Source organism: Podarcis liolepis, assembly GCF_965112155.1.
Source record: "Podarcis liolepis genome assembly, chromosome: 10".
Lineage (NCBI taxonomy): Eukaryota > Metazoa > Chordata > Lepidosauria > Squamata > Lacertidae > Podarcis > Podarcis liolepis.
The window spans coordinates 23,024,366-23,046,108 of record NC_139562.1 but is presented as its reverse complement, the minus strand read 5'-3'; the positions used below and the strand labels follow the sequence as shown (position 1 = coordinate 23,046,108).

The following is a 21,743-nucleotide window of genomic DNA, read 5'->3' as shown; positions in this document are numbered from 1 at the left end:
AGGGGTGTAAGTAGAGGAGCACACGGTGCAGGCATGAAACCTGCATGATATGCAGACGGTGGAATTTGCTGCCACAGGAGGCCACTGATGCTAATTGGGTTTAATAAAGGATTAAATTGCTTGAGGACCAATAACCCCATTAGCGGCTACGCATGCTAAGAGAAAAGTCCTCGCATTGCGTGCCGCAGGAACTAATATGATCTCCGGGAGGGCAGCCGATAAACATCCCCTTCCTTTCTCCATCACTTAGCACAATAGGACAGGTCAGCCTTGCAAAATCCCACTCCTTTGGGGTGAATAATGTTTTCTGACATATGGAGAAAACACTATTTGCTTCCCCACCTTTCCAGAGCCTTCCCCCGCCAGTCCTCACTGCAATAATCATTGAATAGGTAGGGTTACCTTGCTACCCTCTCACAATTTTTTACAGACTGTTCAAACTCATGGCGGGAGGCAGGGCATTGTGTTAATTTCATCGTAAAATCACCAAAGACTAACAAATATACTGGACATTGACTTTCAGGAGTCAGAGCTGCCCACTTTTATCAGATGCATGAAGGCATCACTTAAGTATGTATTTGCAGACCCTCCAAGTGTCCCTATTTTCCAGGGACATCCCTCATTTAGAGAAGTTCTCCCGGCTTCTGATTTGATCCCACTTTTCCTTAGGACGTCCCTATTTTCATTGGAGAAATGGTGGAGGGTATGGAGTTATTTGACTGCCAAGCCGTCTGAAGGCAATCCTGTATAGGGAAGTTTTTTTTTAATGTTTTATTATGTTTTTATATATGTTGGAAGCTGCCCAGAGTGGCTGGGGCAACCCAGTAAGATGTGTGGAGTATAAATAGTAAAATTATCGTTATGGAATGGGACGTCCCTATTTTCATCGGAGAAATGTTGGAGGGCATGTATTTGTAAATTGTTGGCATCCATCTGCCTCAAGATACAATGGAGTGCACTTCCAGGGGTGAAGTCAAACCACAGTGTTAACAGCACTGAAGTGATTTCCTGGGGGCACAAGCCAGGGCAGTGTGTATGGAAGTCCTGGGTTGCCCAGATGAAAAGATCCCACTCTCAGCCTTGCTGATGTGGTCCAGAGGAAAGCCGAGTAATGTGTTTGACACCAGCTTAGCTGCAGGAGCTGCCAGAAGGAGGCCTACAAGGCGCCATCTTAGGGACTCTGTTCTGGATTTGTGTACGGTTTACTCCTTAGCCTTCTCCTCAAGATATCCTGGAAAGCAGAGGTGGTTTAGGATCACAGTTTTCTTTCTCCTAGATGGGCTCCCTTCTGAGGTTGACAAGCCCATCTGCCCCCCACTTCCCTCTGCAGCACATGCAGAAACCACCTTTTTGGCCATTGGGCCCACCGTTGGTTGACATTTCTTCCTTAAAAAGCTCACGTCATCCACCAGACATGGAGACAATATCCATGGTTAGGACTGGAGCTTGTACATACTGTAAAACCAAGTGGAGCACATCCTGATCAAAAACAAACTGTTTGTGTGAAAAGCCGGGAATTGGACTTGCACCACGCCACGTATCACTAGCTGTGGACAAAGCCCTGCAGCAGACTTCCGTTTCGTGGGATTTGGCCCTCCGTTTCCCCTCCCACCTGATATTTTTGTTTAAATATTTGTTTACTTCATGCTCCTCTGTTATTCCAAAGTCTTCCCAGACAAACTGTACTCTGCCTGCTAAGCAAAGAGAGAGCGAGAGACTGACTGAGAGGAGAACTGAGCCACGACGCAGGGGTCCGGAAAGGAACTCAAGTTGTGCTTCATACGGGGACTTCCTGTAGTTCAGCAGGGATACAGAATAAGGCATGGGAGTTTGCAGGAGAAGCAAAGCACCGGCAGAGGTGAAGGAGGCCGTGTTCCTCAGGAGGAAGATCACCCTCACCCGCGTCATTGCCTTGGGGGTGGGCACCATGGTGGGCAGTGGCATCTTCATTTCCCCCAAAGGAGTCTTGCAAAACTCAGGCAACGTGGGGGTCTCCTTACTGGTGTGGCTGGCTTGTGGGATCCTATCACTATTTGGTGAGTTGTTTGGCTGCTTGGTGGTTTAATTTCCTTTTTCACATACAGCGTCATGTGATAGACAAAAATCCCATGACTGCAATCATGGAGCAGGAATTCTAACAATCATAAAGGGGGAAAGCCTCCTCTCCCACCCCAGCGTGTGGCAATTGCGGTATAACAACTTAGGGTGTGTCCTCGTGGGGATAATGGAACCTCAAAATGGGCTTCTGTGGAGGACAGTGGGAGAATCATACACACACACACACACACACACACACACACCAATATTAAATTCAGTTCTCCACATTTCCGCATCAGTTTGTGATTTATTTATTTTTTAAAATAGTCCTCATGAAATTTCATCCACATTTTAGTGTGAATTATTCCTTAATATACACAATTCTGTATGCAATGTTGTGCAATGCACATATTTTTTGGGCAAAGCATATTTTATTATGTATATTTCCCCTAATACAATAACCTTTTGTATGGTATTTTCACAAATATATCCATTTTTGTGCACACTTAGTATATGTATTTTTGTACGCATTACTTGACTGGAGAATTGCATTATTGCTATTGCTATTACTATTACTTCTATTACTATTAAATGTCTGGGTGGAGGATAGCCTGGTTTCAGTTGTCAATGCTCTGGCAACCTCCAGGTTAGACTACTGCAATGTGTTGTGTGTGGGGCTGCCTTTGAAGATGGTTCAGAAACTACAACTAGTGCAAAATGCAGAAGCTCAGTTGTTAACAGGCTCAAGACGGCATGAACATATAATACTGGATCTGGCCTGACCACAAAGGCTGCCAATTTGTACTGGGTTCATTTCAAAGTGCTGGTTTTATATGGCTTGGGACCTCTAAAGCAGTGTTTCCCAACCTTGGGCCTCCAGCTGTTTTTGGACTACAATTCCCATCATCCTTGACCACTGGTCTTGCTAGCGAGGGATGATGGGAGTTGTAGTCCAAAAACAGCTGGAGGCCCAAGGTTGGGGAACACTGCTCTAAAGGACCACCTGCCCGCATAGGAACCGAACCCTGAGATCATCATCTGAGGCTCTTCTTTGAGTCACAAGAAGAGAACGAGCTTCTTCTGAAGTAGCTCCCCATCTATGCAACTCTCTCCCATGGAAGGCCCGACTGGTATGAATGAACTTTGTCAACATTTTGGTACCAAGCAAAGATGTTGATTTTCCCGGGCATTTGGGTAGCACCAGTGATTGTATGTGTTTACGTTGATTATATTTTTAATATGCTTATGTATTTTCTACCACACTTTATTCTTGCAATTGGTTTGGAACTGTCTGTTGTGGGAAGGTTACACGCTAGAACTCGGCTTGCCTTTTACCCGGTTTGCCTTTTCGTATTAATCTTTTTGTTCTCATTATATTTTTATGGGGGTTGGTTAGTTGTATTTTATAATCATTATACTGCTTTTATGTTGCTAAGAAACATGTTTTTTTTCCCTTTTAATAAAAAAGTGGGCTAGGCATTTATTGGCGAGAGGCCCATGTGCAGAGGCAGATTTAGGGGAGTGTGACTGGTTCAGTCGTACTGCATGCAGAACCTCGGGGGGCCCTACAGAAAAGTGGGGGGTGCTCAATATTGGTGTTGTCCAGGATGCTGCTGAAATTTGAGACCCTGAAGTCCTCCACTGCCATCTGGGGAGGTTTGAATCCCAATTTGGCCATGCAGCCACTGGGTGACAGTGGGACATTCATCATCTATCAACCCAACCAGGATTATTGTGAAGATAAAAAGTGGGGGCTCCTTTGAATGAGAACCGGACAAAAGAATGGAAATTACCACTACTGATGATGATGATGATGATTATGCATCTCAGTTCTAAATATCCTTCCATTGGTACCAGTCCAACTTATTTTAGTGCAACTGAATTTCATATCAATGTGCTTAGAATTAGGGATATTACTCATCAGATAAGGATGATGGTGATGATAAGAAATGCACACAGGGTTTACATTTTAAACATTTTCTTTCTAGGAGCCCTGTCCTATGCAGATCTCGGAACATGCATCACCAAGTCCGGCGGTCATTACATTTACCTGCTAGAGACACTTGGACCACTGCCTGCTTTTCTAAGATTATGGGCGGAATTTGTTATGATCCGGTAAGGGCAGCCTCAACTTTCCATTGTTGTGTGAGAAGGGGGAGGTTCTCTAGGGTTTTACTGGGAGTTTTGTGTCTCTTTAAATCTCTCAACAGGGGCACTGTTCCAGCTGTGTTTTTAAAAGCAGCCAGCTGGTGGATGCAGCACCACTGAGATCTAACAAATGGCTGCAAAGACGTTGAGAGGGAGGGGAGAGGGAAAGGAATCTAAGAAAGAGATGGAGGGGGGGGGGAGAATGAATGAAATAATAGAGAAAGCCCTATGGGAGAATAAAAACAACACACACACAAACACGCACACACAGCCTTTCTTTCAGTCATGACATGAGATAGATGAATATTTTCTTCCAATAAGAAGACCACCACTGTACTTTTTTGCAGCAGCCACAACAAAAGGTCTTGTTCTATAGAAATCAGTTTGATATATGATCTGCCCCTCCACCAATACCAGATAGCTACTAGATAAACAGAGCCGTCTGCCACAGAACATCTGGGAGCTGCTTTCCCTGAGGAGAGGGATCTCACAGCTTGCAGTACCAGGACAGAGCAATGCAAACACATGGGCCCACTACCCTATTTCAGTGCAAATACAAGAATACACACACACACACACACACACACACACACACACACACACACACACCACTCATCGACCACCCCATCAAGGTCAGGCCCATCCGTTCAAAGCTTGTTCCCTTTTGTGTTTGTTTTGCGTGTGTTGTCACAAATGCTGCAGAATTTAGAGGAGAAAGCGGGGTTGGGAGCTGGGGAAATCATTCTACCTCACACCAGAGGGGGAGTTGACGGAGCATATTGTAAAAGACTGGCCAATGGCCATCAAAAGGCTTTGAAAATATGGTAATCCTAGCGGGATGTTGGTGAGGCTCTGATCGCCACATTTCAAGGCCTTTTGCTCCCTCCCGTGCATTTCCCCTGTCTACCCAGGACTGTATGAAGAACCGAGCTGAAAGCTCCCCAATGAATAATATGGGCCAAATGTAGAACAGAGAAATGAAACCCAACTTGGAGTGGGGCTTCATTTCCTGTCACTTTTCAGAGCACTGCAATATCCACCATCATGATTGGGGGCAGCACACCATCAACAAAGGCAACAAGTATCTCCCCCCCTCCCCATGGGAGGCAGCAGCACCAGGGCATTCTTTCATCAGCTTCACCAGCCTTTTGCTTTTCCCATAATACTATGGGGCATCTGGGGCATATTGAGGAAAAGCCTGGGTTCTTATTTTGGTGGTTGGGCCACCATTCTCTCCCCTGGTCTCCAAAGCAACATTAGTTCAACAGTTCAAATGAAATGGTGGTGGGCTATTGAAAGAAAATGGATTTGGTCTATGGTTTGCCCTGAAATCAGAATCCCTCACCATGGCTGGGGTCCCGGCCTGAGGACAACCTGTGGCCTGTCTGATTTGGATAAGATTGCAGTTTTTTGTTTCCTGCAGTTTAGAAATGGAAGACTGTAATTGCCTGCCCTTGTACTTGGCAGAAAAGGAGTCTCACAGCTTCTCATTCAGATCCTGAAATTGTAGGGTTGGAGAGGGACCAATGGTCATCTAGTCCAACCTCCTGCAATGAAGGAATCACAGCGAAACAATCCCTGATAGATGGCTATCCAACCTCCTTTCATGAAGGAGAGTCCACCACATTCTGAGGTACAGTGGTACCTCGCGTTACAGATGCTTCAGGTTCCAGACTCTGCTAACCCAGAAATAGTACCTCAGGTTAAGAACTGTACCTCAGGATGAGAACAGAAATTGTGCGGCGGCAGCAGGAAGCCCCATTAGATAAAGTCATACCTCAGGTTAAGTACAGTTTCAGGTTAAGAATGGACCTCCAGAATGAATTAAGTTCTTATCCTGAGGTACCACTGTAGTCCATTCTCCTATCAGACAGCTCTTAACGTCAGAAAGTTTGCCATAAAGTTTTTCCCAGTCCTCAATCCATGCTTTGGAAGAGTGTCTGAATGTATTCATTTGTGGTTGTTTAGAAGAGCAGACATCAACAGGAGCAGACAGAAAACATAGGTGAGAGGGAGACAAAGTTGCCAGAGAAAAGACCAAAATAAAAGAAATGTTTTTGCCTTTGTTTCATTTTCCAGACCTGCAAATATGGCTGTGGTGTCCTTGGCATTTGGTCGGTACTTAATCGAGCCTTTCTTCGCCCCGTGTGATGTCCCTCCTTTGGCTGTGAAACTGATTACCACCACAGGAATCAGTGAGTACCAAAGAGAACTAAGTATCTAAGGTTGCAAGTTAATCCTAAATGTACCTGCCAAATATTAATACATTTCTCCCTGCCTCTTGTACATTTGCAGATATTTCCACAGCAAAATATCATAAATATGCTGAGAAGGTTCACAAATAAAGCAAATCTTCATAGCTCATAATACCTGTTTTTATTATGAGTGAAGAACCCTTCTCTAAATGTTTGTACTGATAAGGAGATATATTTTTAATACTCCCACTTTTGCATCTCCACAACTGGCATTTATCAGACTGTGCTGCTGAGGCCAGTACCAATAATAATAATAATAATAATTTGATTGATTGTACCCTGCTCATCACTTGGTTGCCCCAGCCACTCTGGGCTACGTCCAACAGAATATTAAAAAACACAACAAAATATCAGACATTAAAACCTTGATTGCTTTAACCCAGCAGTAGCCAATACAGTGCCCTCCAGATGCCACTGGACTCCCATCAGCCCCTGCCAGCATGGCCAATACTCAGGGATGATGGGAGTTGTAGTCTATCAAACTTCTAGAAGGCACCAGATCAGCTGGCTGCCCCCACTTTAATCTCTTACTTAGCCTCATTGAGAAACTGCCTTTCATTCCCAATAGCTGCATCTCAGTTCACTCTTAGTAGTCCATATGTTGTTGGACTACAGATCCCATCATCCATTCCCATTAGCCATGCTTACTAGGGTGGCTGGGAATCGGGATCCAGAATGTTTGGAGGGCACCAAATCTGCTACTCCTGCCCTATACTAAGAAAAGAGGTTCCCAGTGCCGTATGATAACCATAGGAGTTCTCCTCAATTCACAATCCTAACCTTGTCTATTCAGAAGTTATTCCTACTGAATTTAGTGGGGCTTAAACTCAGGTAAGTGGGCTTAGGATGGCAGCCTTAGTTCTCACAGGCCACCCATGAAATGCTGAGATATTTCTTCCTGGTCTCTTTAAAAAGTTTGCTAGATATATCCAAGGCAGTTTGTAAATGAACAGAAGCTGCTTTTCTTTTTGTTTGATGCTGTCAGCCAGTTGGCAAAGGAAAGGGCTTTTCAAAACCACGGTTAAAAGCTATTTAAAAGCCAGCTAGTTAAAAAACAAAACAAAACAAAACACCACTCACTGGCAATATTTAGAAACAGCAGTGCTCTTGCATGTTTGAAAGCTTCACGCAAACAGTTGTAAACTCCTTCCTTATAGGGCTCCTCGGCCTTTAAGCTACTTGACCAGCAGAAATGCAGGTGCAGCTTTGCTTTATTTGTTTTTTAAAAATATTGAGAGGCTGCTGTATCATTTTTTAAAAAATCATTTTTTAAAAAATACCCAAAACCATACAGGAAAAACTCTCTCTCTCTCTCTCTCTCTCTCTCTCTCTCTCTCTCTCTCTCTCTGTGTGTGTGTGTGTGTGTGTGTGTGTGTGTGGTGTTGTTGTTGTTGTTGTTGAAAACAGACATTGATTAGCCATTGTGGAAAGATGTATTCTTAATTGCCTGCACAGGTCTGGCTGAATTTAAGAGTTTTCAGCAGACATTTAAAAGTTGGCACAGAAGGCACCTGCTGCAGAGATCCGGCAACAGGGATTTATTGACATTTCTGCCAGTCATGCTGGAGTCCTATCAGAAAGCCCCATCAAGCTTGTGGGGTTTTTTCTAATGATCAGCACTTTTAGTAAGTAAGCTTGCTGGAGAAGCAGTATTTCCATCTCCATGGGCTGTTATGGCACAGAAGCATTTCTGGTTCTGTTTTTTTAATGTCAGCAAAAAGTCAACACTCGCTAGCTGTTCCAAAAGCACAAGCATTGCAGTCGCAGGCATTCCTGGTGATTTCTCTCTCCTCCTTTTTCTTTCTTTCTTTTTCCTAAAAAATATTTATGCATGTTCCATTTTTCTATTTACACTTCACATCTCTCTCCTCCTTTCCAGCCCTAGTCATAGTCCTCAACTGCTGGAGTGTGAGCTGGTCTGCCAACATACAGATATTCCTCACAGCCCTCAAGATGGTCACGGTTGGTCTGATCATCGTTCCTGGGATGATGGCGCTGGGAAATGGTAAGACTGGCCAGAACCCCCCTACATGGCATGAAATAAGAAAGGAGCATCAGAAGGGGCAGAAACTGGCAGTGGCAAAGAAATAGGAAATATGGGGGTGGTCACAGAGACTTGCCAGGAAACAACAGTAGGTTTGATAACAGAATTCTGTGTGGGGTAGGGACGCGGGTGGCGCTGTGGTCTAAACCACTGAGCCTCTTGGGCTTGCCTATCAGAAGGTCGGTGGTTTGAATCCCCATGACTGGGTGAGCTCCCATTGCTCTGTCCCAGCTTCTGCCAACCTAGCAGTTCGAAAGCACACCAATGCAAGCAGATAAATAGGTACCACTGCGGCAGGAAGGTAAACGGCGTTTCTGTGCACTCTGGTTTCTGTCATGGTGTCCCGTTGCGCCAGAAGCAGTTTAGTCATGCTGGCCACATGAACCGGAAAGCTGTCTGTGGACAAACGCCAGCTCCCTCAGCCTGAGAAGGGAGATGAGCGTCACAACCCCATAGTCTCCTTTGACTGGATGTAACCATCCAGGGGTTCTTTACCTTTTTTCTGTGTGGGGTACTTTTCCAGACTCACAGTATTGTAGAGTTGGAAGGGAGCGCAAGGGTCATCTAGTTCAACCCCCTGCAAGGCAGGAATTTTGCCCAATGTGAGGCTCAAACCCACCACCCTGAGATTAAGAGTCTCATGCTCTACCAACTGAGCTATCCCACTTGAGCCCCAGGTAGCTTTTATGCACCCATGGTTCTACTGAGGGCCAAGCTCTACATGCAGCCTACAAAGTAGGCACTCTGCTCCCTTTCTCACCCCAGGATACAGAAGTGAGGGATCTCACACCTAGGTGGTGGAGCAAATGTGGTCTTTTAGGCATCTCTAGCAAGCCCCTGGGACTCTTCCTAGGCCAAGGGTGGGGAATCGTTTTATCTCTGCAAGCCAACTTTGACAGGTGCGGTAACCCACCTGCCTAGGGCATTCCCTAGGCCATGCCCCCTGCCCCTGGCTGCTTGGGCTGCATCATTCAGACGGTGCCTCTCGCAGGCCTGGCTGGTGAGTGGTGTGCCTGTGCCTCTGATTTATACTGTAGAAGAATGAGCATCGTATCCATTTCTCCACGCCCTTTTGCCTCTGGCCCCAGGCACCCCAGGCCTGTGGCCCCTGAAAAGTCCCCACAAGGAAAAGTAACCTTTAGGCTGAAAAGGGGCTCCCGGTTCATGTCAAGGTGTGAAGTTTTATGTGTGCAGAAACTGCCAGTAAAAGTTGGAATATGCTAGAACAGTGGTTTTCAACCAGTGTGCTGTGGCACCCTGGGGTGGCTTGAATGATGGTCAGGGGTGCCGCAGGCAACACTGGCCTCTGTCCCTCTTTCCTTCCCTCCCTCCCTCCTCTGAGGCCCTCTCCTGTCTCTGCCTCCCATAGGCTTGCACAGATGTTTGTTGCAGCAGCTCTGACCACAAACTCCCCAGGCAAATGGTGTCTCTGGGGCTGGCCAGGGGGTGCTTTCCAGGCCCCTGTGGGGCAGTGTGAGGAGGCACCTCTCTTTGGGGCGGGGGGGGCAGCTCAGAGACCAGGGGCAGCAGCTGCGGCTGCCCAGAGGACTCCCAAGGAAAGGAGGCTGAGGGAATACTCCACAAGGGAGGGTGTTCGAAAAAGGGTGAGAGGCTGCCAGCTCTGCAGGCAAGGGGTGACATAACTGGGCTCCTGAGCTCCACAGGGGTGCCACAGAAAGAATGTAGTTGGTCAAGGGAACTGTAGACTCAAAAAGGTTGAAAACCTCTCTGCTAGAACATTCTAGCGGGTCTTCAACTTTTCGAAGGGCTCGAAGCGCAGCTGTTGTTTTTCATGCTGTGTGTCTTAGATTAGTTCCAAGGCCATTCAGTGAGCAGTTTCTTCTTCTTCTTCTTCTTCTGACTTCTATGCTTTACTTTCATTTTGCATTTTATATTCGTGTGGTGCAATTTTTCTGCCGAAACTGGTTTTGCTCTAAATGAGCTGAGCTTTGCCTTGCTAGGGAGCTAGCAACAAACTGCACGATTTATGCCTTAGTAAATCTCTCCTTAAAGATTTTTTTTCCTGCTGTCTGTGTATTTTATTTTGTTTTTTGAATCCGTGCACCTGCCAAGGTTCTTCTACTCTGCTAATCAAACAATGTCCAGGCGTTTTCCAGGTCTTGGTTCCCAACAGTTCACCCATAGTAGCCAGTTGAAGCCCTAAGGCAGAGAAGATGCATAATATGTAGATACCTTGGGTACCATTTCCCTCCCCAACAAAGCTCCATTCTGGGGGGAGTCTGCACCTGTTGAACTTCTGCATGTTTTGCAGAAACAGAAGCAATGATACATGGCCTGATCCAGCCAGTTCTCCTTATGCTCTTATCTGGCTGGGCACAATGGAAAATGCTTCTGGCCCAGGATGGTGTCCACTGATGTATATACCTGTTCTCATTGTTTTTCAGGCCGCTATGAAAATTTCCAGGACAGCTTTAACACAACTTCACTGACACTTGACAAGCTGCCTCTTGCTTTTTACTCTGGGATGTTTGCCTATGGAGGCTGGTAAGTCTTTGAAATTCTAACAGAGCTTTCTACTGTTTGCTCAAATGTCAGAAAGAAAATGCAAATTAAGCAATAAATAAATAAATCTGTACTTTACTCCAGAGCTGGCACAATCCTGGATTGCAGATAATATTTATCTATCTAGTCTGCACCAAATATCTGTTGTAGGGTTGGGATATAACTCACAGTGTCATCTTCCTTTGTTCATTTCTTTTGTGAATTACTGAGGTGATCGTTCTTCACAGCTCATTCCCTTTGGTAATTTTGATGCTCTTTTGTAAGATTCCATAGCTGTTTTCAAAAAGTCTGGTGTGCATTTTTATCTATCTATTTTTATTACAGACATACAATATATGTATACATGGAAAGGAGAATATTTTCGCAAAGTGAAGCTAATATAGCAGGATTCGTTATTACTGGGGTCGGAGGGCGGGAGGTTTTTTTAAAAAAAACACACATATGTTGACCTTGTGACTCTTGATTTCTTATTTCAGGTTCTATATAAGCTTTGTAACAGAGGAAATTGTAAATCCTAAACGGTGAGCAAACGGGGGTTGGATGGGTTCCGTTCTTTTCCGGTGTATGAAACATGTGTTTCCAAAATAATTGAGAGCATCTGAGGAAGAAGCAGACCAACAGAGCAAATGTTAGGAGGCAGAGTCTCTTCAGCAATGCCCCAAAGAGGAGAATCCCTGTTAAGTTGTGGGTGAACATATCAGACGACATAGCGATTCTTCAAACAGCTCTTGTTTATTCACAGGCCAGGACAGAACTGAACTGAAGGGTTCAGTCAGCCTGCTTATATAGAGCTCCAGTACAACGTAACTGTATCAACTTTCTAAAACTATCCAATCACTGAACGTCACTTTCAATCCCTTATTTGCATAACTATCTACAGTATCTCCCTGCTGGCCCAGGGTGAGAACTTCAGTACATAACAATCCCCTCAGAGTTGACCTCAGGAAGAGTTAAAAAAAGACTGAGTAAATTGGCATGAGAAGATCTTGCTGAAACAGGCCAAAACCCCATCTAGTTCAGCCTCATGTTCTCACAGCAACTAACCAGATGCCAATGGGGAATCTCCTGTCTGAAATCCTGGGAAGTTGCTGCCAGTCCATGTAGCTAATACTCTAATAGAGGGATCAATAGTCTGACTCAGTATAAGGCAGCTTCCAGTGTTGCTGTCCATTAAAAGAAGCAGTAGCACAGATGTCAGCTACAACACCCATCCATCCAGCTAAAGCTAAAGGTCGGGGAAAGCCTTAGTAAGCAGGTGAGTTTTCAGTATACATCAGAAGCATCCATCATTCGGTACCTTCTGAATCTCAGACAGTGAGAGCCCCACTTCCATCCGGCTTTCAGATGACCACAATACAAGTTGTGTCAGTATCGGCTAAATCTCCGCAGTAGATCTCAGTGATCTCCTGAGTCTGTACAGAGGGAAATGGTCAGCCAGCCCTGAGTTGCTCCAGCTTTATACATTAGCAACACCTTAAAAGTGGCTTGCTGGTTAACAGTCAGTGCAGTTCCTTCAATAGTTCAATACATGAGGCAGTTTGGATAAAAAGAGGGGGAGGGGCTTATTAGGGTTTGCTATTCTTCTTTTAGGGTTTGTTGTTTTCTTTATTATGTTTCTATATGTGCTGGAAACCGCCCAGAGTGGCTGGGGAAATCCAGGTAGTAAAAAAAAATGTTTTTGAAAATATATATAATAAACTCAGAGGTGGGAGCAAACACGAAAGGGAATGCCTACTCATTTGAATGGGGAAAGAATGAAGTTGGTTCTCATTAGAGAGTAGGAGATATTATGATGATGATGATGATGATGTAATGAGACATTCCCTGCATCTTCCAAACTAACCTCAAGGACAGAGTGACCCACAGTGCATGAATCACAGTGGCTAAGCTATCGCTATCTTGAAAAAGACATATTTATACATACAGATGCGTAAAGAAATATAATGCAAGCAACACCTAGCCATCCAGCATATAATAGGGGGGTCAGGGAGGTCATCAGACTCCCCAAAGTAGCCTGTTCTTTGAGAAGAGATATTCAAGTGTCCCTGGTTTCATCTCTACACCTTTGGCAGGTCTTGTCATATTTGGCGCTATCTTACAAGATAGGAAATGTGGGGTGGGAAGATAGAAGGCACCTTGAAATGTAGACCAAATAAAATTCCTGACTGTCTTTATTTTCCTATTTTTGCAAATGTCTTCTACATTATTCAAGGTGGGTGGCCACAGGGTCAAGGGAAATCTGTCTCTAAAATGGAACCGTGTATAAGAGGAACGGTGCTTTTCTTCTTCAGGAATATCCCACTCGCTGTAATAGTGTCCTTGGCCGTGGTCACAGGGTGTTACATCCTTACCAATGTGTCTTACTACGCAGTCCTGACACCACATGAGATTCTCAACTCTGACGCAGTAGCTGTGGTGAGTGTGGCAACTTGCGTGCTATCTGTATTTTTAGACCAATATTACCAGGGGGCAGAGGAGAAGGGAGCTGGTCTAGAAGGCCTATTGGACATAAATTTAAGTAACAGATTGTAAATTCCTAGGGCAGACATCTGTTTCCATGGGCAGCGAAGAGGAAACATACATGCTTTTCTAAACAACATTTGTTTGAGGAAGAATCTTTAAATTGTGCACCTATAAATGAGCAAATCCAGACAGAATACAGAGTACTCCTAGATTTTTTGTTCTCTCCAGATCAATATACCTTCATTCAGCATTAAGCAGCAATTTATGTATTGGCTTTCAACTGTCTGAACACAAATTTGGATAGGCCTTTTCGGCTGATGTGCTGACCTCTTTTAGTTTTGACTTATTTCACAGGTGGTCTCTGCTGGCAGCAGGGCTGTGGCAGCTTTCAAATGTTTTGCACTGTCTTGTGACATGCACAACTAGCTTCCTGTTGGACAGAAGTTATGTACTCAATCCAATGAGTGCCTGGCTCTCCAAGAACGACTTTTGTCACTTGAGGCCAAATATATATTTCTCTCTCCCACCCTGGGCTGGCCCAGTTTTTGCTTTTTTATTTATTTGCAGTTGTTGTTGACATCTGTCCATCTCCCGAGACAATGGAGGAGTGTACCTTTGGGAGTGTCAAACTGTTGCAGAGTTAAAGCGCCGTCTGCGGCTGCAGAGACTGATATGGGAGAGACATGTTTTGTTGCAGCAGGGGCAGGTGAAGGCATCCAGATGTGCTGCTGCAGATGCACCATGGTGTGTGTTCTCTCTGTGCTCCTTCCAGTGGTCATTCCTCCTCTGGTCACTGCTGTGGGTACGCAACCTGTCTGTCTCCAGGCACTGCAGTTGTCTGCAAGGGATTCCCACACAGCAGGGTTGATATTGCCAGCCAGTATCCCTCCTTTTCCTCCCAGAAGCTCAAGTGACCTAGATTGTTCTCCAGCTCCTTGTTTAAACCCCACAACAACCCTGTGAGGTAGATTAGGGTGAGAGGCAGCGACTGGCTCACATGGCTCGCTGGGAATTTGAACCGTAGTTTCCCAGGTCCTAGTCAGACACTCTAACCACTACACTACACTGCCTTCGTTTACTGTATGACATAATGGAAAGTTCTACAGAACTCAAAGAATGGTACCCTATGATACTGTTGGTTGGCCTTACTGATAAAGCTGTCTTGGTTTTCTTCCAGAGTTTTGCTGATAAAGCTTTCAAGAGCATTTCCTCTGTGATTCCAATACTTGTAGCTCTCTCGTGTTTTGGTGCTTTGAATGGAGGAATCTTTGCTGCTTCACGGTAAGGGCTTGCCAATTTCAAAGCAAATGTCTTTATTACAAGAAACTGTTCACAGTTCCTTATCTTGTCAGTGTCTTCCTTCTACCAAAATGCTACTTTAGGGAATAATACAGAAAGCAGCCATTCCCCCCCCCCCCCAAATCTGCCTTTTGTACAGAAATTCCAGTTCTTATCTCCATTTCACAAACCTATGTAGAAATAACTTCCAAATGCTGGGAAGTTGTGGCTAAAGAAACACAGCACAGACCTAGGCTGTAAGAAAAATATTTTTCCGCACACCTTAGGGATAATGCCTATATAGAAAGGGAAAAAAGTCAAGTGCATTGGTATAGTTTAAAGAGCATTTGCTCCCCGACTTGACATATTGAACTCAGCACAATTCACTTCAATAACGACAGCCATTTTTTGCGAGCTGGTATTTCACAAAGAACTTTTCTTAAAAAGCCAGTCAGTGGACAGCGAGTGGCGGAAGCTAGAGAACAACTCTGAATAACGCTTACATTTCAGTGAGAGGAATATAAATAAAAACGAAGTCTTCTACCAATTAACCAGGTGCAATGCTGCTGATGTGGGGTTCTCTTTTCCTAGAGTATGTGATATCCCTAACACTTTATGATTTCTAAGGGGGGGAAAGAAATGCTTTCTTTTAACGAAAGGAGTGTTTAACAAACCTCCAGTAAGCATAGCAAAAAAAGGAAGTGGAATTCAATGTGTGATCAACTGGCTTTCTTCCACAGGATGTTGTTTGCAGCTGCCCGGGAAGGACAGTGGCCAGCTCTTTTTTCAATGATACACCTTGAAAGACACACTCCTCTTCCAGCCTTGATACTAATGGTAAGAGCTTCAAGGTTTGCTTTAGTGTGCGGTTGGACATAAAATGCAGTGTATGGGCCTGGGGGGGGGGGGTTGCCCTTGGATGGCTGATGACGTTTTAATTTGAAAAGGGGGAGAACTAAATGTATTAGGACTGTTTCTTAAACGATTCCAATACAAGATGGGTGACACCTGGTTTGAGAGCAGTACATGTGAAAAGGATCTAGGAGTCTTGGTTGACCACAAACTTGACATGAGCCAACAGTGTGACGCGGCAGCTAAAAAAGCCAATGCAATTCTGGGCTGCATCAATAGGAGTATAGCATCTAGATCAAGGGAAGTAATAGTGCCACTGTATTCTGCTCTGGTCAGACCTCACCTGGAGTACTGTGTCCAGGTCTGGGCACCACAGTTCAAGAAGGACACTGACAAACTGGAACGTGTCCAGAGGAGGGCAACCAAAATGGTCAAAGGCCTGGAAACGATGCCTTATGAGGAACGGCTAAGGGAGCTGGGCATGTTTAGCCTGGAGAAGAGGAAGGTAAGGGGTGATATGATAGCCATGTTCAAATATATAAAAGGATGTCACATAGAGGAGGGAGAAAGGTTGTTTTCTGCTGCTCCAGAGAAGCGGATCCAAACTACAAGAAAGAAGATTCCACCTAAACATTAGGAAGAACTTCCTGACAGTAAGAGCTGTTCGACAGTGGAATTTGCTGCCAAGGAGTGTGGTGGAGTCTCCTTTTTTGGAGGTCTTTAAGCAGAGGCTTGACAACCATATGTCAGGAGTGCTCTGATGGTGTTTCCTGCTTGGCAGGGGGTTGGACTCGATGGCCCTTGTGGTCTCTTCCAACTCTATGATTCTATGATTCTATGATAGGCAGTGTCAGGCACTGCATGTACACAAAATCCATAAAGGTAGAATGTTCTGTTTCCATGTTTGAAACAAATTGGCCATACCACATTAAGACCCTGGTTTTAGCCTCCATCTTTGGGCAGGTAACACTTTGTCGCATCCTTAGCGTCGTACTTAAAGGATGCTTGTTAGCTACTGAAAGAAGACAGATGGATAAATGAATTGTCACTATATTTTCGATAAGAACAGCTGAGTTTAGCTGGGGTCGTTTTATATTGTTCTTAAGTGTTCCATGTCTATTTTAGGGTTGCCATATTTCAGAAAGTAAAATTCCTGATACCTGCAAAGTTGTTGAGTTGTTTGTTTTTTTTTTGTTTTTTTTTAGGAAACCACCCAAAATTGAAGAGCTTTTTGGGGGAAGCCTGACCCCAAAATACTGATTTTGAGCTTTTTGAGCTATTTCAGTTGCTTTTTCAATTCCATTGCCATACAGGGCTTTCCCTGACAAAATCCCCCCCAACACCATTTTTATGCCCAGAAAACCAGGACATGTCAGGAATTTTCCTGACATGTGGCAAGCCAAGTCTATTTGTATTTTGTATTTGTATCTTTTTGTTTCATAAGACTGATTGATACTTTTAAATGTGTTTGTGGGAGAAGGGGGCTATTGTGTTGTTGCTTTTGTTTCAACTATTTAAAGAAACACTGCCAAGTTTGAAAAGCACTGACTTAAGTTATCTGGGGTTTAGGGTTTTGTATATTAACACAAGACCCTTGAACCCGGGCTGGTAGCATGTGGGCAGCTGGTGTGGATGTTTCAACAGACATGTTACATGCTGCCGGCCATCTGCCCCCATCAGCAATTTTGTACTAGTTGGGAGTTTCAGGGCCAAGCCCACCATCAGGTCTCATCAACTGAAAACGTTCCCATAATTCTGCTCAGTAATAATGGACAAGTGTTATACAGTAATTAGTCACAAGGAAAACCTAAAAGTAGCATGGAAAACTGGTTTTGTATTCTACTGACATATTTCCAACACTGCCATTTTTCTCCATCTGCAGTTGCCATTGATCTACTTGATGGTGTCCATTGGTGACCTCTATGGGCTGTTGAACTTCTATAGCTTTTCACGCTGGTTCTTCATAGGACTTGCCACCCTGGGGCTCATGATACATCGTTATCGGCATCCAGAACTGCCAAGACCCTTTAAGGTAAGAAGACTAAAGATAGTGGATACAGGGATGTGTAAATCTCTGCTTCTATCTTTTACCTAGCTAAAGAAAGGCAAAGGCACATAAGGAAAAAAGGGAATCCCAGAGCACAAAAATCCAAACATATTGGCCCAGCTCAAAAATAATGCTCAAGTGGTTTGTTGCTCTCACCCTGTAAGATCTCAAATGTATACTGAAACCATGGTTTTATCTGCCAGACTAAGCCTTGACCCCAGGGAGGATTACCCGATACAGGACCCATTTTCATCTTGTAAGCAGAAAGATGAGGAAACTGCCTTAACCACAATTTGCTTAATGAAGATGGGGTGCCCATGTTTTGATATCCATTTGCAGCTAATCTTTAACCACCTCTTATACGGTCAAGTGTAATGCTTAACCATGGTTAAGGAAAGCAAGTCACAATGAAGTCTGTCTGAAGCTATTATTTCATAAGCTGCTTAGGGAAATTTCATTGCTAGGTGGCCATATTCTGTAAATATTGTGTTACATAAGCAGAAGCAAAGTGTGACCTTGCTCACAGGCTACTAACTGAACAAGAACAAAAGGGAATCACGGATCCATTAGAAGACAAAAATAGGAGAAGGGGAGAAAAATGCCACCATAACATGCCAGTATTTGGGAAGAAGCCATAAAGAAACCCTAAACCAGCTCCTTTTCCTGCACTTTATTAAAACTAGAGGATGGAGGCATTGTTAAGAGCGTTGTTGTTGTTGTTTTTAAGTGCTTTGTATAGGCAGGAGTTATGGTCCTTTCCATCTCTCAGATTAAATATACTACTCTTCTCCATGTTCAAAACATGTTTCTTTTTTGCATTTATGCTTCATGCAGAACTTTATTTTCCGATTTGACCCTTTTCCCTTTAGGTGCCTTTGTTTTTCCCACTAGTGTTCACAATAGCCTGTTTCTGCATCGTGGGGACATCCCTGTATTCCGATCCTGTGAACACCAGCATTGGCTGTGCTGTGACTCTGTCTGGCTTGCCCGTCTACTACCTGGTGGTGCAGAAGACTAGGATTCCAGGCTGTTTCACATCCATGTTCAGTAAGTATGGCATCAGCTATGGTAGCTCAGAACCGTGAAAGGGAAGCTTCAAAATTAGCATAAATGAGGCCCAATTTCACACGTGGCACATGACACTGTTTGTGGATCAAAAGCTGTCAAGAGGAGTTCTGCATCTCCAAAGAGTTGGGGACGAAGCTCCCTCTGTCCTTTTATAGACTATAGATCTGCAAATGCCAACATCTGTGCAGCAGAAACTATGCTCAGTTTAGGACGGACAACAATCATATGTGAAACTTCTCCCTGAAATTAAGCTAGTACTCTGATTATTATTATTTATTGAATTTTTATACCACCCTTCATCCAAAGATCACAGGGTGGTTTACAGTATAAAAACCACAAAAATACACACCCTGAGATCTTTGGATGCAGGATGGTATATAAATTTAATAAATAATTGTGATAATGCACGGTTCTCCACAGTAAATTGGGCCTGTCGCATTGGCTGTGATTGACGACTTCCCCTTGTCACACATATAAGGACCCAAAAAGCACTGTACTTACCTTATGAAGTTTTGGTAAAGACATGAAGAACCTAAATCAATGCATGTATAATACTGCTTAGAGCTCAACCACAGGAAAAGTTAAGAATATCTCTAGTTCGAATGAACTTGGTAGAGACTTGAAGTTCGAATGAACTTGGTAGAGAAGAAATCTTCAGGAAGGCGTTCCTCAAGACTACTTCACAAATGTTAGCAAGTATATATACCTATCTGTATAGTGTATGGCTCTGCCGTTAACTACCAAGAGGCATGCTAATAATTTTAATTGCATGTAAACAGGAAGTGAAACCAGATAGCTTCTCTCACACTTCATAGGGAATAGCAGGTTCACAATATGGACCACGATATATCTGATGTGTGAAGCAGCCAGAGTTTTCTGTTTTCGCCGAAGAACACCAATTGATGCCTCTCCCAAACTAAACTTTTCCTCTGATTTCCTTGTTACATTTGTCTAGATTCCATCACAGTAAAATTGCAGATCCTGATGAAAGTGGTGCCCCAGGATGTCCTAACATACTGAAGAATGTGCAACCCTAGGACCTTTCAAATCTGTTCTTTGGGAGCTCCTCACACTCCAACCGTGTGAGATACGCCTCCAAGTCCACTTTTAAACAAGGGAGAAAACTGTGACAAGCCATTCTTTCCTTACCAACGATTAGCCAGAGCATTTGGATATCAGAAAATTAAAGGGTGGTCTAGTTTTGGGCAAAAAACATAACCCAGTTCTGCTTAGATCAGGAGTGGGAAGCCTCAAGTCTCTCTGTCAGGCCTGAAGACTCTTTCTAGACCACATCTCTCATCAGTCTTGCTCTCTGAATCCTCCCAGAGGGCTTTTGCCCTTGAACTACGGTCATGCCTCCTACTTGTCTGGATAGAGGTGTGAGTTTGTGAAGAAATCTCCGACTTTTGCATGGTTGGAATGTTAGGCCAGTATTTCAATCTCAGTATATAGGCTACTAGAGCAGAAAAATTGGAACAGACCAAGGGTCTGTGAGTTTTGTTCAGGTGGTCTGCAGTTGTTCTGTTAAAACAATGGAAAAGCATACATCATCTAGCACAGTACATTACACTAGCTCCAACAGGCAGGAAAATAAATAAGCGGTCTGCCAAGACCCTCAGCCATTTTCAGGTGATCCATGGAGAAAAGAATTTGGGAACCACCAACAGAGTGGATACCAGACTTTATAGTATATTAAAAGCTGGTGCCCAGCTGAGGAAGCTTGCATATCTACGTGTAGAAAACCAGTGAAAATGGAAAATTCAGTATGATCTCACCTTGCTAGAGACAGAGCAAAATTAAAGTTGCTTAAGAATGGATTACCTGATTTTCAAGGTAATCCTTATACAGTGGATACTTTCCTGGGGTGGGTGGAACAGATAATGGGTTATTCATTTAAGGGTAGCCCTGGTTACCAGGAGAATGACGGAAACACAGTATATTCAAGAACAAGTGACTTCACTTGGTAGAGATGTTAAGATGCCATTTTAAGATTAGTGGACTGTACTTAAAATACATTTAACCTTGCAGGGGTTAATTCAAGTGGTAGCTTATCTGCGGTAAAAGAGCTGCGGCCAAAATGACATTTGGTGGAGCTGCTTAATTCAACACTTGCAGCACGTGAAACTAAAAAACACACAAATAAACATCACCACCTAGTCCCAAATACTTGCAATTTCACCAGAAAGGGAGGAAACTCCTCCTCCTGGATAAGCTCTCACAACAAATTACACAATGAGTCTTACTCATCCTGAAGAATTCCTTCTAATGTGGAATGCTTTTCTAGCATAGGTAAAGGTAAAGGTACCCCTGCCCGTACGGGCCAGTCTTGCCAGACTCTAGGGTTGTGCGCTCATCTCACTCTAGAGGCCGGGAGCCAGCGCTGTCTGCAGACACTTCCGGGTCACATGGCCAGCGTGACGAAGCTGCTCTGGCGAGCCAGAGCCGCACACGGAAACGCCGTTTACCTTCCCACTAGTAAGCGGTCCCTATTTATCTACTTGCACCCAGGGGTGCTTTCGAACTGCTAGGTTGGCAGGCGCTGGGACCGAGCAACGGGAGCGCACCCCGCCGCAGTGATTCGAACCGCCGACCATGCGATTGGCAAGTCCTAGGCGCTGAGGTTTAACCCACAGCGCCACCATACAGAGAACTAAAATAATAGGCTGCAATTGTAAGACCATGTACCTGTGAGTCAAATTGTACTTAATGGAACTTACTTCTGAGTAAACGTGGTTAGGATTGCAGCCTAAAGCACAAATTACACCCTGCATTGATAGGAACCTTCATTTTTTATTAGACAAAGGCACTTCATATCTGGGCTGCTCCTAAATTAATAGTACAGAGATATGGTGCAGGAAAATTTATATGTATTTTGGATGACAGGATTGTAATGATTTATATATTTGTTGTGTTAAATTTGTTATTATAATTGTAAATTGTTTTAGGAATGGATATAAAACATTCTCACTGTGTGCTGTTTTCCAGCTGTAAGGGTTGTGTCATATATTGTGTACAAAATACTTGTGCA

General features: G+C 44.1%; 1 protein-coding gene across 1 annotated transcript; it reads left to right on the top strand.

Annotated features, from left to right (window-relative positions):
* Positions 1–1,513: 1,513 nt before the first annotated feature.
* Positions 1,514–21,687, top strand: LOC310687202 (cystine/glutamate transporter-like). Its single transcript, XM_083462058.1, has 13 exons — positions 1,514–2,036; positions 4,026–4,152; positions 6,265–6,380; positions 8,320–8,445; positions 10,890–10,989; positions 11,484–11,528; positions 13,299–13,422; positions 14,648–14,751; positions 15,489–15,585; positions 17,483–17,632; positions 18,517–18,694; positions 19,671–21,004; positions 21,362–21,687. Exons 1-12 carry the CDS (start codon positions 1,823–1,825, stop codon positions 19,733–19,735), a joined length of 1,446 nt encoding a protein of 481 aa, XP_083318184.1. The 5' UTR covers positions 1,514–1,822; the 3' UTR covers positions 19,736–21,004; positions 21,362–21,687.
* Positions 21,688–21,743: the final 56 nt, after the last annotated feature.